This window comes from Vitis riparia, chromosome 13, assembly GCF_004353265.1.
Source record: "Vitis riparia cultivar Riparia Gloire de Montpellier isolate 1030 chromosome 13, EGFV_Vit.rip_1.0, whole genome shotgun sequence".
Lineage (NCBI taxonomy): Eukaryota > Viridiplantae > Streptophyta > Magnoliopsida > Vitales > Vitaceae > Vitis > Vitis riparia.
This window is the reverse complement of record NC_048443.1, coordinates 561,954-584,009: the sequence shown is the minus strand read 5'-3', so window position 1 is coordinate 584,009 and position 22,056 is coordinate 561,954. Positions and strand designations below refer to the sequence as shown.

The following is a 22,056-nucleotide window of genomic DNA, read 5'->3' as shown; positions in this document are numbered from 1 at the left end:
ATCTCAAGAATATATCTGCTTAATTTCAGAGGGCGATCCCACATCTCTTCGTAATTTGAAGATCTCTAGGTGCCCTAATCTTGTATACATCCAACTGCCCGCTCTCGATTCGATGTGCCATGAGATTTGCAATTGCTCCAATCTCAAATTGCTGGCGCACACCCATTCATCTCTGCAGGAACTGCGTTTAGAGGATTGTCCAGAATTGTTGTTGCACAGAGAGGGTGTACCTTCCAACCTAAGGGAACTTGAAATACAGGGCTGCAACCAACTCACGTCACAGATGGACTTGGATTTGCAGAGACTGACCTCTCTTACTCATTTCACAATCACAGGTGGATGTGAAGGCGTGGAATTATTTCCCAAGGAGTGTCTGCTGCCCTCTTCTCTAACTTATCTTTCAATCTGGGGTCTTCCAAATCTCAAGTCTCTTGACAACAAGGGGCTTCAACAACTCACCTCTCTTCTACATTTAGAAATCTGGAACTGCCCTGAGCTCCAATTCTCGACAGGATCTGTTCTTCAACGCCTTATCTCTCTCAAGGGATTAGGAATCCACTGGTGCGAAAGGCTCCAATCCTTGACAGAAGCGGGTCTTCACCACCTCACCACTCTTGAAACCTTAAGCATCAGCAACTGCCCTGAGCTTCAATCCTTGACAAACGAGAGACTGCCAAACCCCCTCTCTTATCTGAACGTCGACGGTTGTCCTTCACTGGAACAACGACTCCAATTCGAGAAAGGGCGAGAATGGCGTTATATATCTCACATTCCAAAAATAGAGATCAATTTTGTGCTATTTTAATGGAAGTGGTACTGCACCAACACATGGGCAGGTAATTGTTGTGTGCTTAAACTTAATTTCTTTACAAAATTTATGTTCCACCCAAATTTCTAATCTCAAGAATATATCTGCTTAATTCTTTGCCTCCACTTAAATCTCCTACATTGTTAAGCCTAAAATTAAGTGACAGTAACTTTTGTATTTTAACTCTTAAAGGCTTACATTGAAAAATTAATAATTTTAAAAACTGTTTAAAACAATCAAGGTATCCAAAAAAAAAAATTTAGGGCTACAAAAATCTGTTTTTTATAATTTTTTAAAAATTAGAGTATTTGACAAGATGTTTTAAAAAATAGTTTTTTAAAACAAAAAGCAAGAACTTTGGATGAAAAAATTTGTATTATTTTTAAAAATAATATATTAGTTATTTTATAAAATTAATTTATAATAATATGAAATCAAATTCAAATTAAGTCTTATTAAAATTATATATTAGTTAAAGATAAGTAATTTTATTTTTAATTATGAAACGATTTTTTTATTATATGAAATAAAAAATTTCTATAATATAAAAATAAGTTTAATATTCATTTTTAATATAAGTCAATTAAGTACTTTAATTAATTTTTTTAAACTTTTTGTTTGAACACGATTTCTTATGTTTTTGTTAGAAACTTTGTTAACGTTGAAGAATCAAAAAAGGTTTTTTTAATGTTTTATAAAATTAAGGATATTTGGTAAGTTATTATTGTAAAATGAATTTAAAAAAAAAAAAAAAAAGACTTCTTTGGATAAATTGTTTTTTTTTAAATTATTTTTATTTTGTAAAAATATTTTAAATTCAATTTATATAATATTAATTAATTAAATTGAATTGAATTCTAATTGAAAATGAAAATAATTTTGTAATTACAAAAAATTGAAAAATATATAGTTTTTAGTAAAACATAAATAGTAATATTATAATAAAATCATAAATTATATTTTTAGTAGAAATTATACTATTTTATTATTTGTTAGAAAAAAAGATATTTTATTATATTAATAAATTTATGGTATTAATGAGTTTATTATTTAAGTTTTAAATTATTTTTAAAAATTAATAGACTTGTTAACAAATACAACACATTAAGTTTTGTTTAATTTGAAGTTAATTTGCTTAACCAAAAAAATTGAAAAAGAAATAATAGAGTGCATGTGTTTTTCTATTATTTTTAAAAATAGATAAAAATAACTTTTAATTGTTCTCTAAAAGTTATTCTTTATTTTACTTTGTTTTTAAAAAAGAAAATCGAGAAAAATAACCAAACCGTGTTATTAATTTTTTTAAACTATTTTCAATTTTTAAAAATAGAAAATTATTTTTAAAAACTTCACCAAATAGACTCTCATTCTCTCAAATTTAAAATTTCTGAAAATATAAATCTATACACTTTGTATAAGATGCTTTACTTATATATAGAAGCTTTTGATTTTAAAAACAAATGCTTCTTCTTGGTGTATCGTGCAGGCAATTTTGATGACAATTGCAGCATAGACACCAGTAGCCATGGTAGTGGGGTTTGTGGATTTAACAACTATTGTATTGCTTGATGAAGAGGGGAGGCTATCCAGACTGTTGCCTGTATAGGTATTCTTTCTTGGATACAGATTTTAAAGACCAAATTTTTTCAATTGCCTGGTTGCCAAGCAAAGATGACTCTTAATTACTTGTGTGTTTATCTCCTGTAAGAACATGTGTACATTTTTAGGTAATTCATGGTTACTGAAATATGTATTGAATCTTACCCACATCATAGTATATACTTAGTTGGCTACATATGTAATGTACATGTCGTGACTTTGCTCCCTTCGATATCAAAATAAATTGATCACCACTTTTTCTTTTATGTGTTTCATATTAAGCAACAAGGATCAACATAGAAGACTTACTATGAGAACAATGTTTGATATGACCATGGAAAAAACTATGAGGTAAACATCAATAACTTTATGCCAATGTATTTTTAAATTTGGGAACATTTGGAAAACTACAGTTCCAAAAGCAACATTTTTATGTGAGGTATTTTATGGTATTGAATTTATAGAATTTTTTAGTTATTTGAACTCTCTTCTAGTTCAGCAACCAACACTGATTGAGGGCCCCTGTAAAGAAAAAATCAGTCTATTTTGCACTAAACCAGTGGACCACCTTCAAAAGGTGAGCAGATTGACACAAATCTTTGTTATGTAGTTGCTACACATGTTTCTGTCCTAATTTTGATGTTCAATTGTTCTTGTTTTGGCTTTTATTAGGTCTTGACTATGACCAAATGATCATTTGCAAAATTGGTATTGCCATGCCTATACTTCTGTCTGTGACTATGAGCATTGGTTCTCATTTTTCATTTGAGCAGGAGCCAATTGTTTATTCATAAAGAAAATTAAAAAGTCCAAGTCTAAATGAGGGTTTATACCGCAAAATTCCCACGACGAATATTGTAATTAAATTGTCTTGACTATAAGACTTTTGTGGTTCTGTTTTTTATTTTGATGTTGTTATTATCTTAAAGTAATTGAATGCAATTCTCTCATTGAACTTTCTGATTTTGTATAGAAATGATGATTTTGAGCTTATTCCCCCATTTTCATGCTTTAGAAAATTTACTCTTTTACGTTATGAGCTAATTCACCACCTCTTATGAAGAAGAAGAGTTGGTTGTTGACTATATTAAATGTTCTCCAGATTTATTTTTATGAACTTTTTATGATACAAGGTTTGTTCTCAATCTCAGGAAAGTTCGTTTTGAGAGCATATTTGACTATTAGTCAAGCTGGACTAGCCCGTGACTCAATTCCATCAACCAACGTCAATGGTATCAAGTATGGATGACCCTTGCTTGGTTAGGTCGAGTTACAATCAGACTCAAGTATGTTCACATGGTAAGTCCGGAGATGAAAATTAAGTTGTAACTTGTAACTATAGGTCTTTAATATTGTCACAAAGGAAAATGATATTGAGAGAAGTTACTTGAGGAAATTAGTTTCCACACTGGTTGACATTCTCATAATTTTCTTTTTCATACTTCTCTAGTCGCTTAAAATCATATAGAATGTACCTGTGATTGAATATTTAAGAGGCCAAAACCACATGTACTTGAATGACCTGCTCAAATTAACATGGTGATTTTCCAGTTTTTACATATTCTATGCTAATTCTACCAGGTTTTTCTTGGTTGGTAAGCAAATTTTTTTGAAAATATCGCTTTAGTTATTTGCGCCTGGGCGTGCTTCAAGAATCCCACTGATACCATCTTGCCGCATAAGTTAACCTCTTATCAGAAGATAGATTTTGGGAGTGATTTTACTACAAAACAACACTTGATTTTAATTATATAAGCACCGAAAACAGAACACTGCAAACCATTGGAACTGCATTAATACTTCTTGGTCTGTTCTACAGGCAATTACTGATGACAATTGCAATGCAGCTGCAAGTGGCAGTGGCAGCGGGATTTGTGGATTCAACAGCTATTGTATTGTTTGATGGGGAGAGGGGGTTGTTCAGATGTGAGTGCCTATGTAGGCATTCTTTCTTGGCTCCATATTTTAAAGACCAAATTTTCCAATGCCCAGATGCCAAGCAGGTAGTAGAGTTCATAGAATTAAACAACACAGACTGGCAAATCTCCAATTATGAACTTTGGATTAGACGGATTGTTGACAAGGAGAAGTTTTAAAGAGTCTTGTGAAGAGGATTGCTTCTGTGCAGTAGCCATTTATACAGACAATGTGTTGGCAAAAGAGATTCCTTCTTTCCTGTGGAAGACAGAGCAAAAGGCTTGCAGACAGGCCCAGATAAGTCTACCTTGATTCTTGTTGGGTCACTACTACTTGGCAGCTCAGTGTTCTTCAATCTCTTTGTGTGGTTAGCTATAGCTAGGCTGCTGTCTTCTGATACTGTAAGAAACTGATCAGTCTCCAGTTTGTTTCAAGCATACTGGGGACTAAGGAGTAACATCTGCAGGCACTTATTCCCTAGGCAATTGATGCTACTTCTCTGAATAAATTTCCAATTTTTCTCTTTTAATTTTTATCAATGTACTTGTTCCTATACTGTCAGTTTGTACCCACATTATGACATTGACACCCTAAGGAAAAATTTTAAAAAGTAGCATAATCTTGTTACCTTTTATGTAACATGCCATCTTAGAAGATGATTGATCATATTAATTATTATTTTTAAAAGGGCTAATTATGTTCTATATGCAATTAGTGAACATGAATTACCAAACAATAATTTGGTATGCAGATATAGAAGTGGCAGAAGGGTACAAAAATTGAACTCACCAAAAATGGGGAGTTCAAACTTGCTGACAAATGAGGATATGAGCTTTGGAGAACTTAGTCGGCTATTAAAGGGGTTACTCATGCTGCCATGCTCGGCAACTTTGTTCTTAAGAGTGGAGTGAAGTGGAGTTGCCAAGCAGATGAAGATGAAGCGAAGAAAGCGAAGGATGATGTGGAGTTGAAAGAATTAAACAACATAGATTGGTTGACCATGAGAAGTGTAAAGAGTCATGTAAGGAGGATTGCTTCTTCGAAGTAGCCATTTATAGAGACAGAAGAAGATTTCCTCTTTCATATGAAAGACGGAGAGGAAGCTCTAATGGATTGAGATTATGAACTGTTTGTGCAAAGGAAGTTGGAGAAGTTGGTGGAAGATGATGAGGATGCAAATTATGAATGATATGAAGAGGCTGGAGAGGCTAGTGATGGTGTCCATTTGGTGCATTCAGGAGGATTCAGCTCTAAGGCCAACCATGAGGAAGGTTACTATGTAGCGCTTTTGGAATTTCTTTCTATTCATGATCTCGAATCATTGCCTTGTTATCATTTGCGCGAAAATACATTCTTTCACCTACCATGAGTTCAAATAAAGGAGGGGATAACTTCCTACTCATTTTTGGTAGGGATAATATATGATAAATATCCATTAATTTATCTTATCTTATATTCAATGAAATATAAGATAAGATGAGTATATATAGAAGTATTTGCAAATTGTATCCAACTTTTCCATCTTGATGAATGCCATTGGGTTGCATCCTTCAATCCTTTTTTATATTTGGGTAACTTTATTTTCACTGATAAGTGAAATAATTGCTATCAAGGAGTTTCATGAGAATATTTATGATATTTTCTTATATTTTCATTCAAATAGTCATAAATATATTGATAATACTGAAAAAGGGGACAAATATTTCAAGGGACTAATTAGATGGAAAGATCGTTCAAACAAATTTTCTTGATTCAAAGACGAGAAAATAACTAAAGAAATTTATAATTTGCCTTTGAAAAATATTTTAAAATGTATTTTGAATTGCCTTATTTTTTAAAAGATAAGGTTCGTTTCATCATATTTTCTACTTGTTTTTAAAACCTATTTTAAAATTAAAAAACAAAAGACAAATGATAGGGTCGCAATGAACCACTTTTTTTTTATCTATATTTAAGAATAAGAAAATAGGAAAACTTTTTGATAAAAAAAAAAAAAAGCAAGCCGGTTTAGGTGTTTTTTGAAAACATATAGGAGTTGTTTTCAGTTATTTTCATTTGTTTTTTTTTTTTTCCGTTTATGATTGCTTGAAGAAATATACATCATAAAGTTATTTTTGGAAAATATTTATAAACATAAAAAAGATTAAAATTAATTTTTCATAACTATTTTTCAAAACTTTGAATGCGCGTATTCTGCTTGTTTTAAAAAATATACACCTTACTTTTGTTGATTCTGTTCAATAAAAGAAAAGCAAGCCTAAATAGTTTACAAGTTATAACAGGCCCAAATCCAAATCAAATTAACCAAGCTCAAATAAACTAAATGAAAGCCCTAAGCCCAGGTCAAATAGAGTATATAGAAGGTCAAAATCAAACAACCAAGCCCATACCATAAATAAATTCAAAACAATTATAAAGGCCAAGCCCAAAGTAATACACAAATGCCCACAATCAAACTAAAACCCCAGAACAATAGACCAAGCCTAAATCACAAACAAGCACAAACACAAAGTCCAAGTCAACAAATCAATAGGCCAAAATGAAATAATCCGACCAGGGGCTCAAATAGGAATTGACCAAGGTCAAAACTACATATTAAAAGCGAAGCCCAAAAGCCAATCTCAAATATTATTTCCAAATTAAGAAACAACAAATCCAATACCCAAAGCCTAATCAAATATCAATCCAAACCAAAGCCCAAAACAACAAATTAAATGATCAAAACTAGCCCAAATCACAAAAACCCAAAGCCGGAAATAATCACAGCCCATAGCCCACATCAAAAAATTGAAGCCTCGATCAAATGAATTGTTAAAGCCCAAATAAAATTATAAATGCCTAACATCGAATGAAACAACTAAAACCCAAGATCAAATCCTAAAAGCCCAAGATCCAATTAAAAAAATCAAAGCCTTTAAAAATATAACATGATTTAACTAAGTGAAATTTCATAAATATATTTATAATATTATGATTTCTATTTCCATTATTCTGCCATTATTTGCATTAATATTTATTTGAACACTCGGGTTTACATCACTTGCATTGTATAAGATTTTAGTGTATAAAAAGTTGTACGAAAAATCCAAGTCATAAGTTTATTGTAAGTTGATGAATTGTTTATAACCAATTCATAAACTTGAACAATCAATCTAAAATTGTAGTATACTACCTCATAATTAGAAGAATGACTTATCTTGATCATTAAAATGAGTTTTTATTAGTGATTGCACTAATATATATGGTTGTAAATTGGACAAAACCTATGTTAAATCAATGCCATTGGGTTGCATGATTGCACCCTTCAATCCTTATTTTCGTATTTGGGTAACTTCAAGTGAAATAGTTGAATATCACAATATTTTTTTTATATTTTCAACAATTTTTTGGGTTGAAAGGTGGGAAAACAACTAAAAAAAATTTGTAATTACCTTTAGAAAAGATTGTAAAATGCACAATTGCATTGTTTTTTAAAAGCTAAGGGTCCGTTTGATCATGTCTTTTAACGCTTATTTTTAAAAAATTATTTTTAAAATAAAGAACCAAAAATACAAATAATAGTCATTATGAATCATTTTTAATTCATAAATTTCTTATATTAATGAGTTTATTATATGAATTTTAAATTATTTTAAAATTTTTTTAAACTTATTAATGAATCCGATGTATTAAGTCTTGTTTAATTTAAAATTTATTTGTTTAAAAAATCGGACAATAATGATTATGTGAAGAAAAAAAAAAAATTATTCCAAATCAATTTTTGTCCATAAATTTTTAATAGTAATTGGTTCACTATTTAAGTTTTAAGTTATTTTTAAAAATTACTAGACTCATTGATAAAATTATGACATTAAGTCTTGTTTAATTTGGAGTCCATTTGCATAATAGAAACAAAAAATAAGAAAATAATAATTTTACATAGAAAATAAAAAAATAGAGTCATTTGAAACCAATTTTTATTTATAAATTGATGGTATTAATTACATAATTATTTAAGTTTAAATTATTTTTAAAAATTATTAAACTCATTAATGAATGCAACACATCAAGTCTCGATTAATTTGAAGTTTATTTGCTTCGTGAAAAAAAATTATAAAAATAGGTTATATGTGAAGAAGAAGCTATCCAAGTTCTTTTAAATAAATTTTGACCTATGAATTTATAATATTATTGTGTTTCTCACTTTTTAGTACTAATTAAATTGGTTTTGAGTTTCAAATTAATTTTAAAAATTAATAAATTTTACCTATGAGGTATAGTTTGATTCCAAATTTATATACTTAATGAAAAATTTTAGAGAAATTAAAAGAAAGCTAGAAAACCAATAATATTTCAAGATTTTTCGTATTAGGATTAGATTGTGGAAAGAGAAAAAATCGGTTTTCTATTAATGGATATTTAATATATATTAATCCTAAGATAAGACATAGAATATACATATTCGATATATAATAAATTCATTTATTTTATTAATTTTTATTTTTTTATATTACTTATTTTAGAAAATAAAAACTTTTATTATAAAATTAAATTTAAAATAAAAAATAATTAAAGAAAATATTTATAGAATATATTGTAAAATAATATTAACAACATGGTTTTACATCCATGACTCATTTTTTTTTTTATCATAATTGTTTGAAGGGTATCTTACAAATTTACAATATTTTAAGGTTAGATATTTAATAAACAAATATATTGCTTAAGATTAGTAAAAATTAATATAACTTAAAATTAATAATGATAAATATTCATTATTAAATTTTTTTAATATAAAATTAATTAGGGTAATAAATTTCATAATTAAATTTGAACTATAACGGTGGAAAGTTTTATGGGAGTTCTTCCTCGCCTCAGCCCTCCTTCCCATCCCTACAAATTCTTCATTTTATCATATGTCCAATTGGGAGAAATGGCTATGTCGTGAAGGCAGACATGGAGAATTCCCTCGTCTTCAGGAGCTTTCTATAGTGATGTGTCACCAACTCACTGGGGAATTACCAATACACCTTCCTTCATTGAAGGAACGTTACGTTGAAAATTGTCCGCAGCTGCTTGTGCCTACACTCAATGTTCCTGTTGTCCGTAGATTGCAGTTGAGAAGGCAAACTTGTGGCTTCACAGCTCTTCAAACTTCAGAAATTGAAATTTCAGATGTCTCTCAGTTGAAGCAACTTGCAGTGATACCCCACAATCTCTTCGTTAAAAATTGTGATTCTGTGGAGTCTCTACTAGAGGACGAATTCCTACAAACCAACATGCATGGTTTGGAAATATGTGACTGCTCTTTTTCCAGATCCCCGAGCAAAGTTGGCTTACCCACTACATTCAAATCACTATCAATCTCTAACTGTACCAAATTGGACCTTCTTGTACCTGAGTTGTTCAGATGTCATCACCCTGTCCTTGAAAATCTATCGATCAATGGTGGTACCTATGATAATTCTCTCCCGTTATCCTTCTCAATATTGGACATCTCCCCCAGGTTGACTAATTTCGCAATCAATGGTCTTAAGGGGCTTGAGAAGCTCTGCATTTCGATTTCAGAGGGGGATCCCACATCTCTTCATAAATTGGAAATCAATGGGTGCTCTGATCTTGTACACATCCAACTGCCTGCTCTCGACTCGATGTCCCATTTGATTCACAATTGTTCCAAGCTCAGATTGTTGGGGCATACCCATTCATCTCTGCAGAAGCTGAGTTTAGGGGATTGTCAAGAATTGTTGTTTCACAGAGAGGGCTTGCCTTCCAACCTACGTGAACTTCAAATCTGTCGCTGCAACCAACTCACGTCCCAAGTGGACTGGGATTTGCAAAGACTGAGCTCTCTTACTCATTTCACAATCTTTGGTGGATGTGAAGACGTGGAATTATTTCCCAAGGAGTGTCTGCTGCTCTCTTCTCTGACTTGTCTTTATATCTATGGTCTTCCAAATCTCAAGTCTCTTGACAACAAGGGGCTTCAACACCTTGTCTCTCTAAAAAAATTACGAATACAGGACAGCCCAAGTCTTCAATCCTTGACAAGATCTGTTATTCAACACCTTATCTCTAAAAAAATGCTTTGATTTTTTTTCTCACTTTCTTTGACATTTCTCTAATATAGGCATGGAGAAAACCGTGGATGCATTCTAGCTAGCTGCTTATTGGTAGGTAATTTTAATTACTTATGATTCTGATGTCTTATTTTTTATATTCTCAATAGCCCACACAATGGTGGACTCATCTTTTTTAGAAGAAAATACCTCATTGTTCAAGGTTTTGTTTAATCAATTTTACCATGTTTGATAACAGAATTACTTAAACCTTCTACATTGTTAAGGTATTGACCTCCTTTCAGAATTCAAAGGCTCCTAAAATGCTCAACACTCTTTAGGATTTGGGCTGGTCCAGTTGTTGAAGATTTGGGCAAGCAACAAACTCTTATCTATTTGATTTGAGAAGTTCTTCAACAAAGGAAAATTCATCCCAGGTAATTTCCATTGTAGCTTTAATTGATCTTTCCGAATGAGCAGAGATGAAACTATCTGCGTATGCATCTCATGCAGGAACATGTGGATACGGTTTTAGGTAATTCATGGTTATTCAAGTATGATCTTAGTTGGTTACTTGATGCCTTTTATAAGTGGTTTTTAGGATAATATACTTGCATATGCACATGTTGTGACTTTACTCCATTCAATATCAAACTAAATTAATCACTACTTTTTGTTTTTTCTTTTCTTTTTTGTACATGTTCCATATTAAGTAACCAGAATCAGCATGGAAGACTGCTTATGAGGAACAAAGTTCGGTTATGATAATAGCAACCTACATTGATTGGGAGTCGTAACAAAAGCTGGTCTATTGTGTGCTAAGTGGCCCACTTTTTTAAAGGTAAGCTAATAGCCTTAAATGTTTATTAGGAAGCTGATGCACTTGTTTTTGTCCCAATTTTAATGTTTCTTTGTTCTTGTTTTGGCTTTTCTGAGGTCTTGACTATGACTAGGAATTTCTGTATATTTTCTGTTGTCATGGAGATGATCATTGACATCAATGTCATGGATCCCATTTCAGACTATAGTTATGGATCACAAGAGTAGACATTAATCTTCTTATGCTAGGTCTCATTAGCAGAATTCTCATTGGCATGCCTGCACTTCTATCGGCAAGTACGAGTATTGGGTCCGTAGTCTTAAAGGAGTCTAATTCTTTACAAATGTTTGTACTGTGAAACTCCCAAGAAGTATATTGTATCTAAATTGATCTTAATTTAAGACCTTTTGTAGTTCAATTTTCTATTTTTGATGTTGTTATATTATCTTAAAGTAGTTAAGAGTGTAATTCCCTAATCAAACCAACTGACTTTGTGTAGAAATGGTGATTATAAGCTTATTCACCATCCTCATGAATTTGAAAAGTTACTCTTCTATATTTCTAGACTTTCTAATAGTTAAAAATTGGGTGAATCAATCAATTGGATATTAGGTTATGTATTTTATTATTTCTCTGACTATATATTTTTCACCATTTCTTATATATTAAGAGCAGAGTTGGTTGTGGACTATCTCAATATAAGGTCTGTTCTCAACCTGGGAAAGTTTATTTTGAGGGCTTAGTTGTCTATTAGTCTAGCCGAACTAGCTTCAAAAATGATACTCGAGATGAGCATTATATGTAACTCATTTCAATTTGACCAACCTGAAAGGTATCAAGTATGGATGCCCATGCTTGTTTGGGTTTAGTTACAATCTGTAGGTTTTAGAATCTAGAAGTGCTAGAAGCAACAACCAAAAGTTGTATTTGAGACAACGAAAATGTCTACTCTTATTGAATGATCAATGTAACATTTATACACAAGTTTGCAACAGAAAACAATAGAAAAGCAGCAAAAATAGCTGGAACTAACAGCTATTTCCTATAAAGCAGCATAACATCTCCATGAAACTCTATCAGCTTCATTGACTAAGTTGTTTTATGGTTGCAGCCTCAATTTCAGCATCTCTTCACACCTCAGCAGCCTTCTTAACACAATCAGACCTAGATACTTACCTACACATGGGGAGAGACTTAAGGAGTTACTATTACTACAGGGCAACACTTGATTCTGATGGAGCTGCTAGATCATATAAGCACTCAAATGCTTCTTCTTGGTCTGTTGTGCAGGCAATTCCTGATGACATGTGCAGCATAGGCACCAGTGGCCATGGATGTGGGATTAGTGGATTTAACAGCTATTGAATTGTTTGATGAAGAGGGGAGGCTGTCCAGGTGTGTGTGCCTGTATAGTTTTACTTTCTTGGATCCAGCTTTTAAAGACCAAAGTTTTTCAAATGCTTAGTTGCCAAGCTGATGAAGGGGAAGCAGAGAAGAATGCAGTAGAGTTCATATAATTATGAACTTCATATCGGACAGGCTATTGACGTTACTTGCAAATCAAAGGATACCCTGATCTTGTATATATGCAATTGCTCGCTCTCAACTCCAAAAGTAGTGATCAATGGTGTGATATTTTAATGAAAGTGGTACCACACCAATATACAGTCAGGTAATTAATTCTATGCTTATACTTATTTTATTCAGAAAATTAATGTTCCAATTCATAAAGTAGCTGTCAAGTACTCATGTTTCAGAATTTCTGACAATCTCTAGAATTGCATGTCTGCATAATTCATTTCCTAGCCTTGTTGTTGGGTATTTGGTTGTGCAGCATGCTCTGTTTATTTGATTTAAGAATTTTCCAATGAAGAAAAGATGAGTAAAGGAAGATTGGTTCTCGGTAATTCACATTTTAACGAAGCTAGTTATCATATTTTAATCACATGAGCAATGGCCCTTTAATCACCTTTGGGGTTGTAATAAGGCCAACAATGAGGAAGGTCGAAGTTTCTATACCACAACACCCCTTTGGAGTTTTTATTAGTTAATCTTTTCTTGTCACTCTTCCTTTTAGAATTTGTATATGAGAATGAATTTCTCTTCCTTTTTTTTATTATAAATTTGCATGAATTTAAATTTTTTGATCTTTTTGGTTAGTTTGTAGTCGATATTGTAGTTTTACGAATGAATTAAGATTCTTTGGGAGACATCTGCAGGCACTTATTCCATGGGCAATTGATGCTACTTCTCTGAATAAATTTCCATTTTTTTTTTAATTTTTATCAAACTAAATTACTCAATACTTTTTGTTTTTTTTTTTCTCCATGCATTCCATATCAAGCAACTAGGATCATTTAGCAAACTGCGATTTTAAAAGCAAAAATTTTATATGAAGTATTTTGTGGTACTGAATTGGTCAACTTTTTTTATTTTTTTACATGAAGTATTTTGGTCAATTTTTTTATTATTAGGTAGTTGTTGTACTTGTTTTGTCCTAATTTTGATGTGGTTATGTTCTTTTTTGGGCATTTCTTAGATCTTGACTGTGACTATGAATTTTTGTGTACTTTTTTTTTATTTTTTATTTATAACTGTTGCTGAGTTGATCATTTGGATCAATGACATAGATCTTAAAGGTGACGGTCATCTTGTGATGCTTCTCATTAGCAGAATTGTTGTTGCCATGCCTACACTCCTGTTAGTGGCCATGGGCATTGGCTCTCATTGTTTATCCGATCAAGAGTCAGTTGTTTCTTTGAAAAGAAAATTAGAGTCCATGTCTTAACGAAGGTTTATACCATGTAACTCCCAAGAAGAATACTATAATTAAATTGATCTTGGCTTTAAGACTTTTTGTAGCTTTGTTTTCTATTATGATGTCTTTATTATCTTAAGGTGGTTGAGTGCAACTCCCTCATTGAACTTCCTGATTTTGTATAGAAATGATGATTATGAGCTTATTTTCTATCCCCATAAATTAGAAAATTTAAGCTTCTACATTTCTAGACTTTTTAATGATTAGTGAATGGGTGAATCAATCAGTAGAATACGAGAGTACGTGTTTTATTATTCATCTGACTATATGTTTCTCACCATCTATTATCTTAAATAGAAAATACCGCATTCCAGAATTACCAAAATACAGCTCATATGTGACAGATCTAATCATGGGCGTGCTCCAAGCTTCTCCAGATGACTGACCAGACATCACACAGGCACGTGCTTGGCTTGGTTGGCTATTCATCTCCATGAATTTAGGTTAGTTTTAGATAATTTGAGTCCATGTCAATGTTAGGTGCAAGGAATTTTATGTCTGCTTGCTGATGCTGATTTTTTTAATGGTGGCAGGTGTGCTAGGGATTTTCTTTTTTCGTGAAGCTTCAAGTCTGAAACAAATATTGAAGAGGAGTGAAGAAGGATTGAACCCAAGTGCTCACATTGTGGATGCAGATAGTTGCCATATTCTAATTGTACTCGTATGGTCGTGCTCTGTTTTTATTTGGCAGTATGCTAAACCAAGTGAACCACTTGATAACTATGGAAAACCATGGATGCTTAGGTTTTTCTCACTTTCTTGGTCTATGTTCTCTTATACAAGAATGGAGAAAAGCAGAGATGTATTGAGCTTTGGCAGTAAGAAATTTTAATTGCTTTGGTCTTTTCTTGCTGCTATTCCCTTTCGAGTGTAATAAAAGTGGAGATTTAACTCTTGCAATATATAAAATTGCAAGATTTATGACTGCATATCCTTTCAATGTCTTATTTTTCACTAAAACAAAAAGGTTTTCTTTGTTTTGGTTCATGTTCTCAATAACCTCAAAACATCTCATTGTTTCATATTTTGGTTTAACGGCCTGCATTCATTGATTGGGAGTCTCTATAATAAAAGCTGGTCTATTTTGCATTGACCCAGTGGACCACCTTTTAAAGGTAGGCAGATAGACTTGAAGTTTGTTAGGAAGTTGATGCACTTTGTTTCTGTCCCAATTTTGATGTTGTTTTGTTCCTGTTTTGGCATTTCTTAGGTATTGTGACCAGGAATTTTTGTCTTCATGGAGATGATCATTGAGATGAATGTCATGGTTATGGGTCATAAGAGAAGACCTAAATCTTTTGGTGCTAGCTTCTCATTAGCAGAATTCTCATTGCCATGTCTGCAGTACTTGTGTCATTGAATATGGGGATTTAGTCTTTGATGAATTAGGAAAGATTAGAAACTAAGAGAACCATGTTTGTGACATGTAAAAAAAGTAAAGGGAAAAAATTTAGATCCTGTTTAAAAAAAATATTATTTCTCATTTTTCTTCATTAATAAAAATATATGTAATTTAGTATTTGAGATTTCGCTCTCATTCAAACATATGATTTTAAATTCTCATTTAGCTTTCCTTTTTTTCATTTCCTTTATGCTTCTAGTATTACAAATGAAGGATAAGATAATTAGATGTGAAAAGTCAATAAATTGTTTTTATATCATATTTTAAACTCATTTTACTTATTTAACTCTTTTATATAAAAATTAAATAACTTGAAAATATATAAATTTTTTACTAATTTTAATTATATTTGACTTTCTTTCATATTCTTAATAGGAAAATCAAACAGGAGAAAATTATTTTTTTTAACATTGTTTTTTGGAACACTTGATGAGAACCAAGTATGACTTTAATATAAAGGATTACTTTTAATATAAATCTATATTTAGTTCCTAAGAAAAACTAAGAAAATAAAAAAAAATGTTAAGAAAAATGATTTTATCATTTTTTATTATATCATAAAAAAATATGAAAAAAAAGTCAAATATAATTAAAATGATTAACAAAATTATATATTTTTAAACTATTTAATCTTTATATCAAAGAGTTAAATATGTAAAATGAATTTCATGTAATATGTAAAAATAATTTTTATTTTTATTTTTTTCACTTTTTCCTTTTCTTCAAATTTTTTTGAAACCAAACATAGCATAAAAGGTGTTTTTTCACAAAATTGCTTTTAGCAAACAATATGGACTGTTTGGTTCTATCATAATGTTCAATCAACTCCATGAGTCTTGAATCATCACTAACTTCAAAGTTAGAAAAAAAAAAAACTCTCTCTTTCTCTTTGAGGCTTTGAGCAGCCCCATGAGCCTTCTATGACTTATTTCATCTTTCATTATTTCTTTATTCTGGTGTGTGTGCATGGCAGGCACAACTCTCTCAATAAAACTAAATGAGGAGGATATTATTAATTTAAGTAGGCATCTTATAATAATCTTTGCAATGCTCCTTTGTTTATTATGATTAAACAATACTAAATAATTTTACCAATCCATCCTTCCGTTTATTATTCAATTTTTTTTTTCAAGTTATTTAAGCTATTTTTTATTTGCCAGAAAAATACTCAGGAAAAAAAAAAATTGAGAAAAATGATTTTTTTTAAATTTAATTTATGTGAAATTTTTTTGAATTGAATAATGATGTTGTTAAGGAATCTTGCAAGGTGGCTTCAAGATTGGGAAGTGAAGGTGGTGATAATGTAATTATGAGAAGTTTTATGACTGTTATAGCTAGAGAAGGCAAAGATAAGGTTATTTAATTAAGATTTATTTTTGTTATATAAAAATTCTTAATTCAGTTGAATCTACATAAACATTCAAATATAGACGTTTTTTCATTGTGATTAAGATCTAATAAAGAACTATAAAGTCGATCAAATTGAATGAAATTCATTATCGCTTATATAAAACCAATTAAAGATATCCAATTAAAGCTATATTGTCCAGAATTGTTGTTGCACAGAGAGGGTTTGCGTTCCAACCTACGGGAACTTGAAATATGTGGCTGCAACCAACTCACGTCACAGGTGGACTGGGATTTGCAAAGACTCATTTCACAATCAAAGTTGGATGTGAAGACGTGGAATTATTTTTCTAAGGAGTGCCTGCTGCCCTCTTCTCTGACTTATATTTCAATCTGGCATCTTCCAAATCTCAAGTCTCTTGACAGCAGGGGGCTTCAACGACTCACCTCTCTTCTACAATTAGAGATCAGGAATTGCCCTGAGCTCCAATTCTCGACAGGATCTGTTCTTCAACGCCTTATCTCTCTCAAGGAATTAGGAATCTACGCGTGCGGAAGGCTCCAATCCTTGGCAGAAGCAGGTCTTCACCACCTCACCACTCTTGAAACCTTAAGTATCAGCGACTGCCCTAATCTCCAATACTTGACAAAAGAGAGACTGCCAGACTCCCTCTCTTATCTGTATGTCAGAGAGTGTCCTTCACTGGGACAACGGTGCCAATTCGAGAAAGGGCAAGAATGGCGTTATATATCTCACATTGGTAATTTGTATTTTAACACAACCAATTATCATATTTCCTTGACTTCTTCAATTTAACTCTCAGAATGGGCAAAGATGATACTAACCATCTGGGTATTTATGTTGCACAGGAACATGTGGATACATTTTTAGGTAATTCATGTTTATTCGAGTATGTTCTTAGTTGGGTACTTGGTGCCTTTTGCCAATGGTTTTGAGGATAATATACTTGCATATGCATATGTTGTGATTTTGCTCCAGTCAATATCAAACCAAATTAATCACTAACTTTTTGTTTTTGTTTTTCTTTTCTATACATGTTCAATATTAAGTAACCAGGATGAACATAGATGCCTTCTTATGAGGAACAAAGTTCGATTATGACAATAGAAAAACATGTGAGGTAAACAACTGCAATTTTATGCTAATGTACATTTAGATCTAGGATCATTTAGAAAGTTGCAATTTCTAAAGCAATAATTTTATATGAAGTATTTTATGGTACTGAATTGGTCAATTTTTTTTTTTTTTGTTTAAACACTCTTTTGGTTTAACAGCCTAAGCTTATCTGGAGTCCTTATGACGAAAGGCTGTTTATTTTGCAGTAACCAAGGGACCAACTTCAAAAGGTTAGTAGAAAGACATAAATTTTTGTCAGGTAGTTGCTGAATTTGTTTTTGTCACAATTTGACGTGGCTTTGTTCTTCTTTTGGAATTTCTTAGATCTTGACTATGAGTTGGAATTTCTGTATATTTTTTGTTGCCCTGCAGATGATCATCGAGGTCATTGACATGGATCCTTGAGGTGGCAGTCTTCTTGTGCTAGCTTCTCATCAACAGAATTTTCATGGTCATGCATGCACTTCTGTCAGTGACCATGGGCATTGGTTCTCATTGTTTATCCAAGTCATCTGTTTCTTTGAAAAGAAAATTAAAGAGTCCAGGTCTAAATGGAGGTTTATACTGTGAAACTCCCGAGAAGAATATTGCAATTAAATTGATATAGACTTCAAGACTTTTTTTAAGCTTTGTTTTCCATTTCAATGTTCTTATCTTAAAAGTGGTTGAGTGCAATTCCCTCATTGAACTTCCTGATTTTGTATAGAAATGATGCTTCTGAGATTATTCACCATCTCCTTGAATTAGAAAATTTGCTCTTCTATATTTCCGGTCTTTCTAATGATTTGTGAATGGGTGAATCAATCAATAGAATATCAGGTTATGTGCTTTATTATTTTTCTGACTATATAATTCTCACCATCTATTATCTCAAATGGAAACTGCTGCATTCCACAATTACCAACGTACAGCTCTTATGTGACAGATCTAATCATGGACATGATCCAAGCTTCTCCTGATGATCAACCAAACATCACATAGGTATGTGCTTCGCTTGATTGGCCATTCATCCCCGTGAATTTAGGTTAGCTTTAGATAGTTTGAGTCCATGTCAACGTTAGGTGACGAATTTTATGTCTGTTTTCCAAGGCTGATTTTTTTAATGGTGGCAGGTGTGCTACAGATTTTCTATTTCTCGAGGCTTCAAGTCTGAAACAAATATTGAAGAGGAGTGGAGGAGGATTGAACCAAAGTGCTCACATTGTGACATAGATAGTTGCCATATTCTAATGGTACTCTCTTTTTCATGGTCTGTTTTTATATGGCAGTATGCTTAAGCCAAGTGAACCACTTGATAACTATGGAAAACCATCGATGCTTCAGCTTTTTCTCACTTTCTTGGTCTATTTTCTCTTATACAGGCATGGAAGAAACCAGGGACGTATTGTGCTTTAGCAGTAAGTAATTTTGATTGCTTTGGTCTTTTCTTGCTGCTATTCTCTTTCCAGTGTAATAAAAGTGGAGAATTAAATCTGCAATATACAACATTGCAAGATTTATGATTGCATATCATTTCAATGTCTTATTTTTCACTAAAGCGAAAAGGTTTTCTTTATTTTTGTTCATGTTCTCAATGGCCTAAAAGCATCTCACTGTTTAATAGACAAAATTACTGAAACCTTCTACATTGAAAAGTTCTTGACCTCCTTTTGCAATCCAAATCTCACAATCTTCTCAATTTGTTTCTACAGAAATAATTTTCTAGTCCTATTGTGGGGAATTTGGGCATGCAGCAAACTCTATCTGTTGATACATTTTAGGTAATTTATGCTTTTTGAAATATGCTTGGAATTAATGTGTAAATAATATTTGCATAATATATGGATGAATAGTTGGGGATTTTTGCAAATTGTTTTTAGGATATCATACTTGTGTATGTATATGTTGTAACTTTGTTCATTTCAACATCAAACTAAATCAATCACTACTTTTTGTTTTTTTTCTTTTCCTTTTTGTATTTCATAATAAGCAACCAGGATGGACATAGAAGACTTCTTATGAGAAACAAAGTTTGGTTATGAGTATGGAAAACATGTGAGGTAAACAACAATAATCATTTTGAAAACTGTTCGGTTGCTTGGTTGTTTGAACTCTCTTTTGGTTTAGCAGTCTGCTTTGATTGGGAGTCTCTGTAACAATCTATTTTGCACTAACCAAGTGGACAACCTTCAAATGGTAGGCAGATAGACAAAAATCTTTGTTTGGAAGTTGATGCACTCTTGTTTTTGTTTCAATTTTGGCAATGTTTTGTTCTTGTTTTGGCTTTCCTGAGGTCTTGACTTTGACTAGGAATTTCTGTATATTTTCTACTGTGGTGGAGATGATCATTGAGATCAATGTCATGGATCCCATTTTGGACTATAGTTATGATCCAGGAAGTGACAATCTTCTTTTGCTATCTTCTCACAAGCAGAATTCTTATGGACATCCCTACACTTCGGTCGGCAACCATAGGTGTTGGTTCTCATTATTTTTCTCAGCAGGAGTTTTCAGTTTATTTGAAAAGAAAATTAAAGAGTCCAAGTCTTAGTGAAAGTTTTTAATGGATTTTACTTGAAAACATTTCCTGCACAATTTAATGATTCTTCTCTATTAAAAAAAATGAGAATTTATTGTTGGTTCATGGCTGTTTATGAATTTTTTGCCGTGTTGTCATATGGTAGTTTTGTCATTTATTATGCCCTTAATAGATATTCCCACTATTCCTTCATTTTTCAGTCCTGCCCACAAATTTGTATTGTCTTAGTCAACATTCTTCATTTTCTTAATTGTATGATTCGGAGACTTAAAAGCTGAGAATCTTCCATCAGACCCTGATGGATTATGGAAGCACCTCCACCAATCATAAGCACTTGAAGAAGCCTGAAGAAATGGGCATTGAAGAAGATACAGGAACTAAAGCAAGCTCTTGCTGCTTGAACTCCATCACTCAACAGTGATGCTTTGAAAAACTGAACCTCAACTGGACTTCAGTCAACTGCTACTCCTCCAGTATCATCTCCTATTCTCACACATGCCTATTGGATTTAAAACAATTTCTTCCACCGATTCATTTTCTTGATATTTTCTCTTCTCATAACAGCAGAGAGAAAAGATTGAAGCAACAGTTTGGAAACTCCAGCACAGAAAATCCGATTCCCCTGACCAGACTCTAAGCCATGGCAGGCTTTTGGTGACGAGCCCAAACAGCAGCAGCCTCTTTCCAGGGATAAGGATAGTGTTCAGGACCAGAAAATGGTCATCACAACAAACCAGCCACAGAAGCAACTTCTGGCCCTGAAACTTGGTGTTTTGGAAAGGAGAGTTTTACAGCCACCCCTGCTGCCAGCTCTAATATTTCCAGACCCACTGTTGGAGGCATAATGCCCAACTTATTGGTGACTCAAAGAAGATTGAGAGCAAGTCGGCTACTGAACCTGCTAGATTGGCTGGTTTCTAACTTATTTAGTGAGGTTGTATCATCCTTAGCACTTCTGGTCATAAGAGATGAGAATAGGCAAAAAAGCAAAAAAAAAAAGAGTTAAGTGGCTTTCTGGGCTTCATTTATGCTACTGAGTATAGAGTGTTTCCCTTATGGAATAGAATACAACATTTACATATGTTCCCTGGTTGAAATAATATATACTATTTTGCCATGTATTTTTTTTAATCCATGAAAATCTTACATTATATTTAATTTGTATTTGTTACTTGCATGCCTTCCTAATCATTTTCTGTCAAGAGCCACTTTTTGTTTGTAAGGGATCAACCAATTATGTGATAAGAAATTTTTTTCTTGTAGTTGAGTTAATCCAATTGCTTCTAACTTAGCAAGGTTCTGAGTTCTGAGTATCTTCAGTATTGAAGTGATGTAAGATAGAGGGTAGATTTATATCATTCAGGTTTGTTTCAACCCCAATTAGGATAAATGCCTTACTACATACCTTGGTGGATTCTAGATATCAAAAAATATGATCCACCTGGAAGACCAAAACATTGATTTATGCAAAAGACTAGAACTCCTTTACAAGGAATAAACCACAAACTTTTTTTCAAGATTGAGTTCCAAACAAGAATTTATGACATATCTTTAATTGTTTCTTTTCCATCAATAAGAAAACTATTGACTTCTATGACTGCCTCAGAACAGTTTTTTTCTACTAAAAATGGAAAATCAAGCCTTAGATATT

General features: G+C 32.2%; 1 protein-coding gene and 1 long non-coding RNA gene across 12 annotated transcripts in view; both read left to right on the top strand.

Annotated features, from left to right (window-relative positions):
* LOC117928668 (putative disease resistance RPP13-like protein 1) overlaps positions 1-21,556 on the top strand; it is a 37,656-nt gene extending 16,100 nt beyond the window's left edge. The window contains exons 3-14 of one of the 11 annotated variants that reach the window (XM_034848622.1): positions 62-224; positions 16,974-17,510; positions 17,620-17,641; positions 17,828-17,891; positions 18,046-18,117; positions 18,260-18,444; positions 18,813-18,868; positions 19,000-19,119; positions 19,249-19,284; positions 19,579-19,647; positions 19,857-19,926; positions 19,997-21,556. In XM_034848622.1, the coding sequence (XP_034704513.1) occupies positions 62-224; positions 16,974-17,510; positions 17,620-17,641; positions 17,828-17,852 (747 nt within the window). In that variant the 3' untranslated portion in view covers positions 17,853-17,891; positions 18,046-18,117; positions 18,260-18,444; ... (4 more) ...; positions 19,857-19,926; positions 19,997-21,556. Of the gene's footprint in view, positions 1-29; positions 837-2,294; positions 2,536-2,689; positions 2,759-2,901; positions 2,985-3,540; positions 3,707-4,226; positions 4,956-16,973; positions 17,511-17,619; positions 17,642-17,827; positions 17,892-18,045; positions 18,118-18,259; positions 18,445-18,812; positions 18,869-18,999; positions 19,120-19,248; positions 19,285-19,578; positions 19,648-19,856; positions 19,927-19,996 lie in introns of those variants that run through there. The other 10 variants (XM_034848627.1, XM_034848625.1, XM_034848623.1 and 7 more) reach the window with 10 other exon arrangements.
* Positions 10,760-14,784, top strand: LOC117928683. The gene is made up of 5 exons (XR_004653618.1): positions 10,760-10,799; positions 11,076-11,203; positions 12,294-12,854; positions 14,345-14,443; positions 14,534-14,784. It is a non-coding gene; the product is annotated as an uncharacterized LOC117928683 (long non-coding RNA).
* Positions 21,557-22,056: the final 500 nt, after the last annotated feature.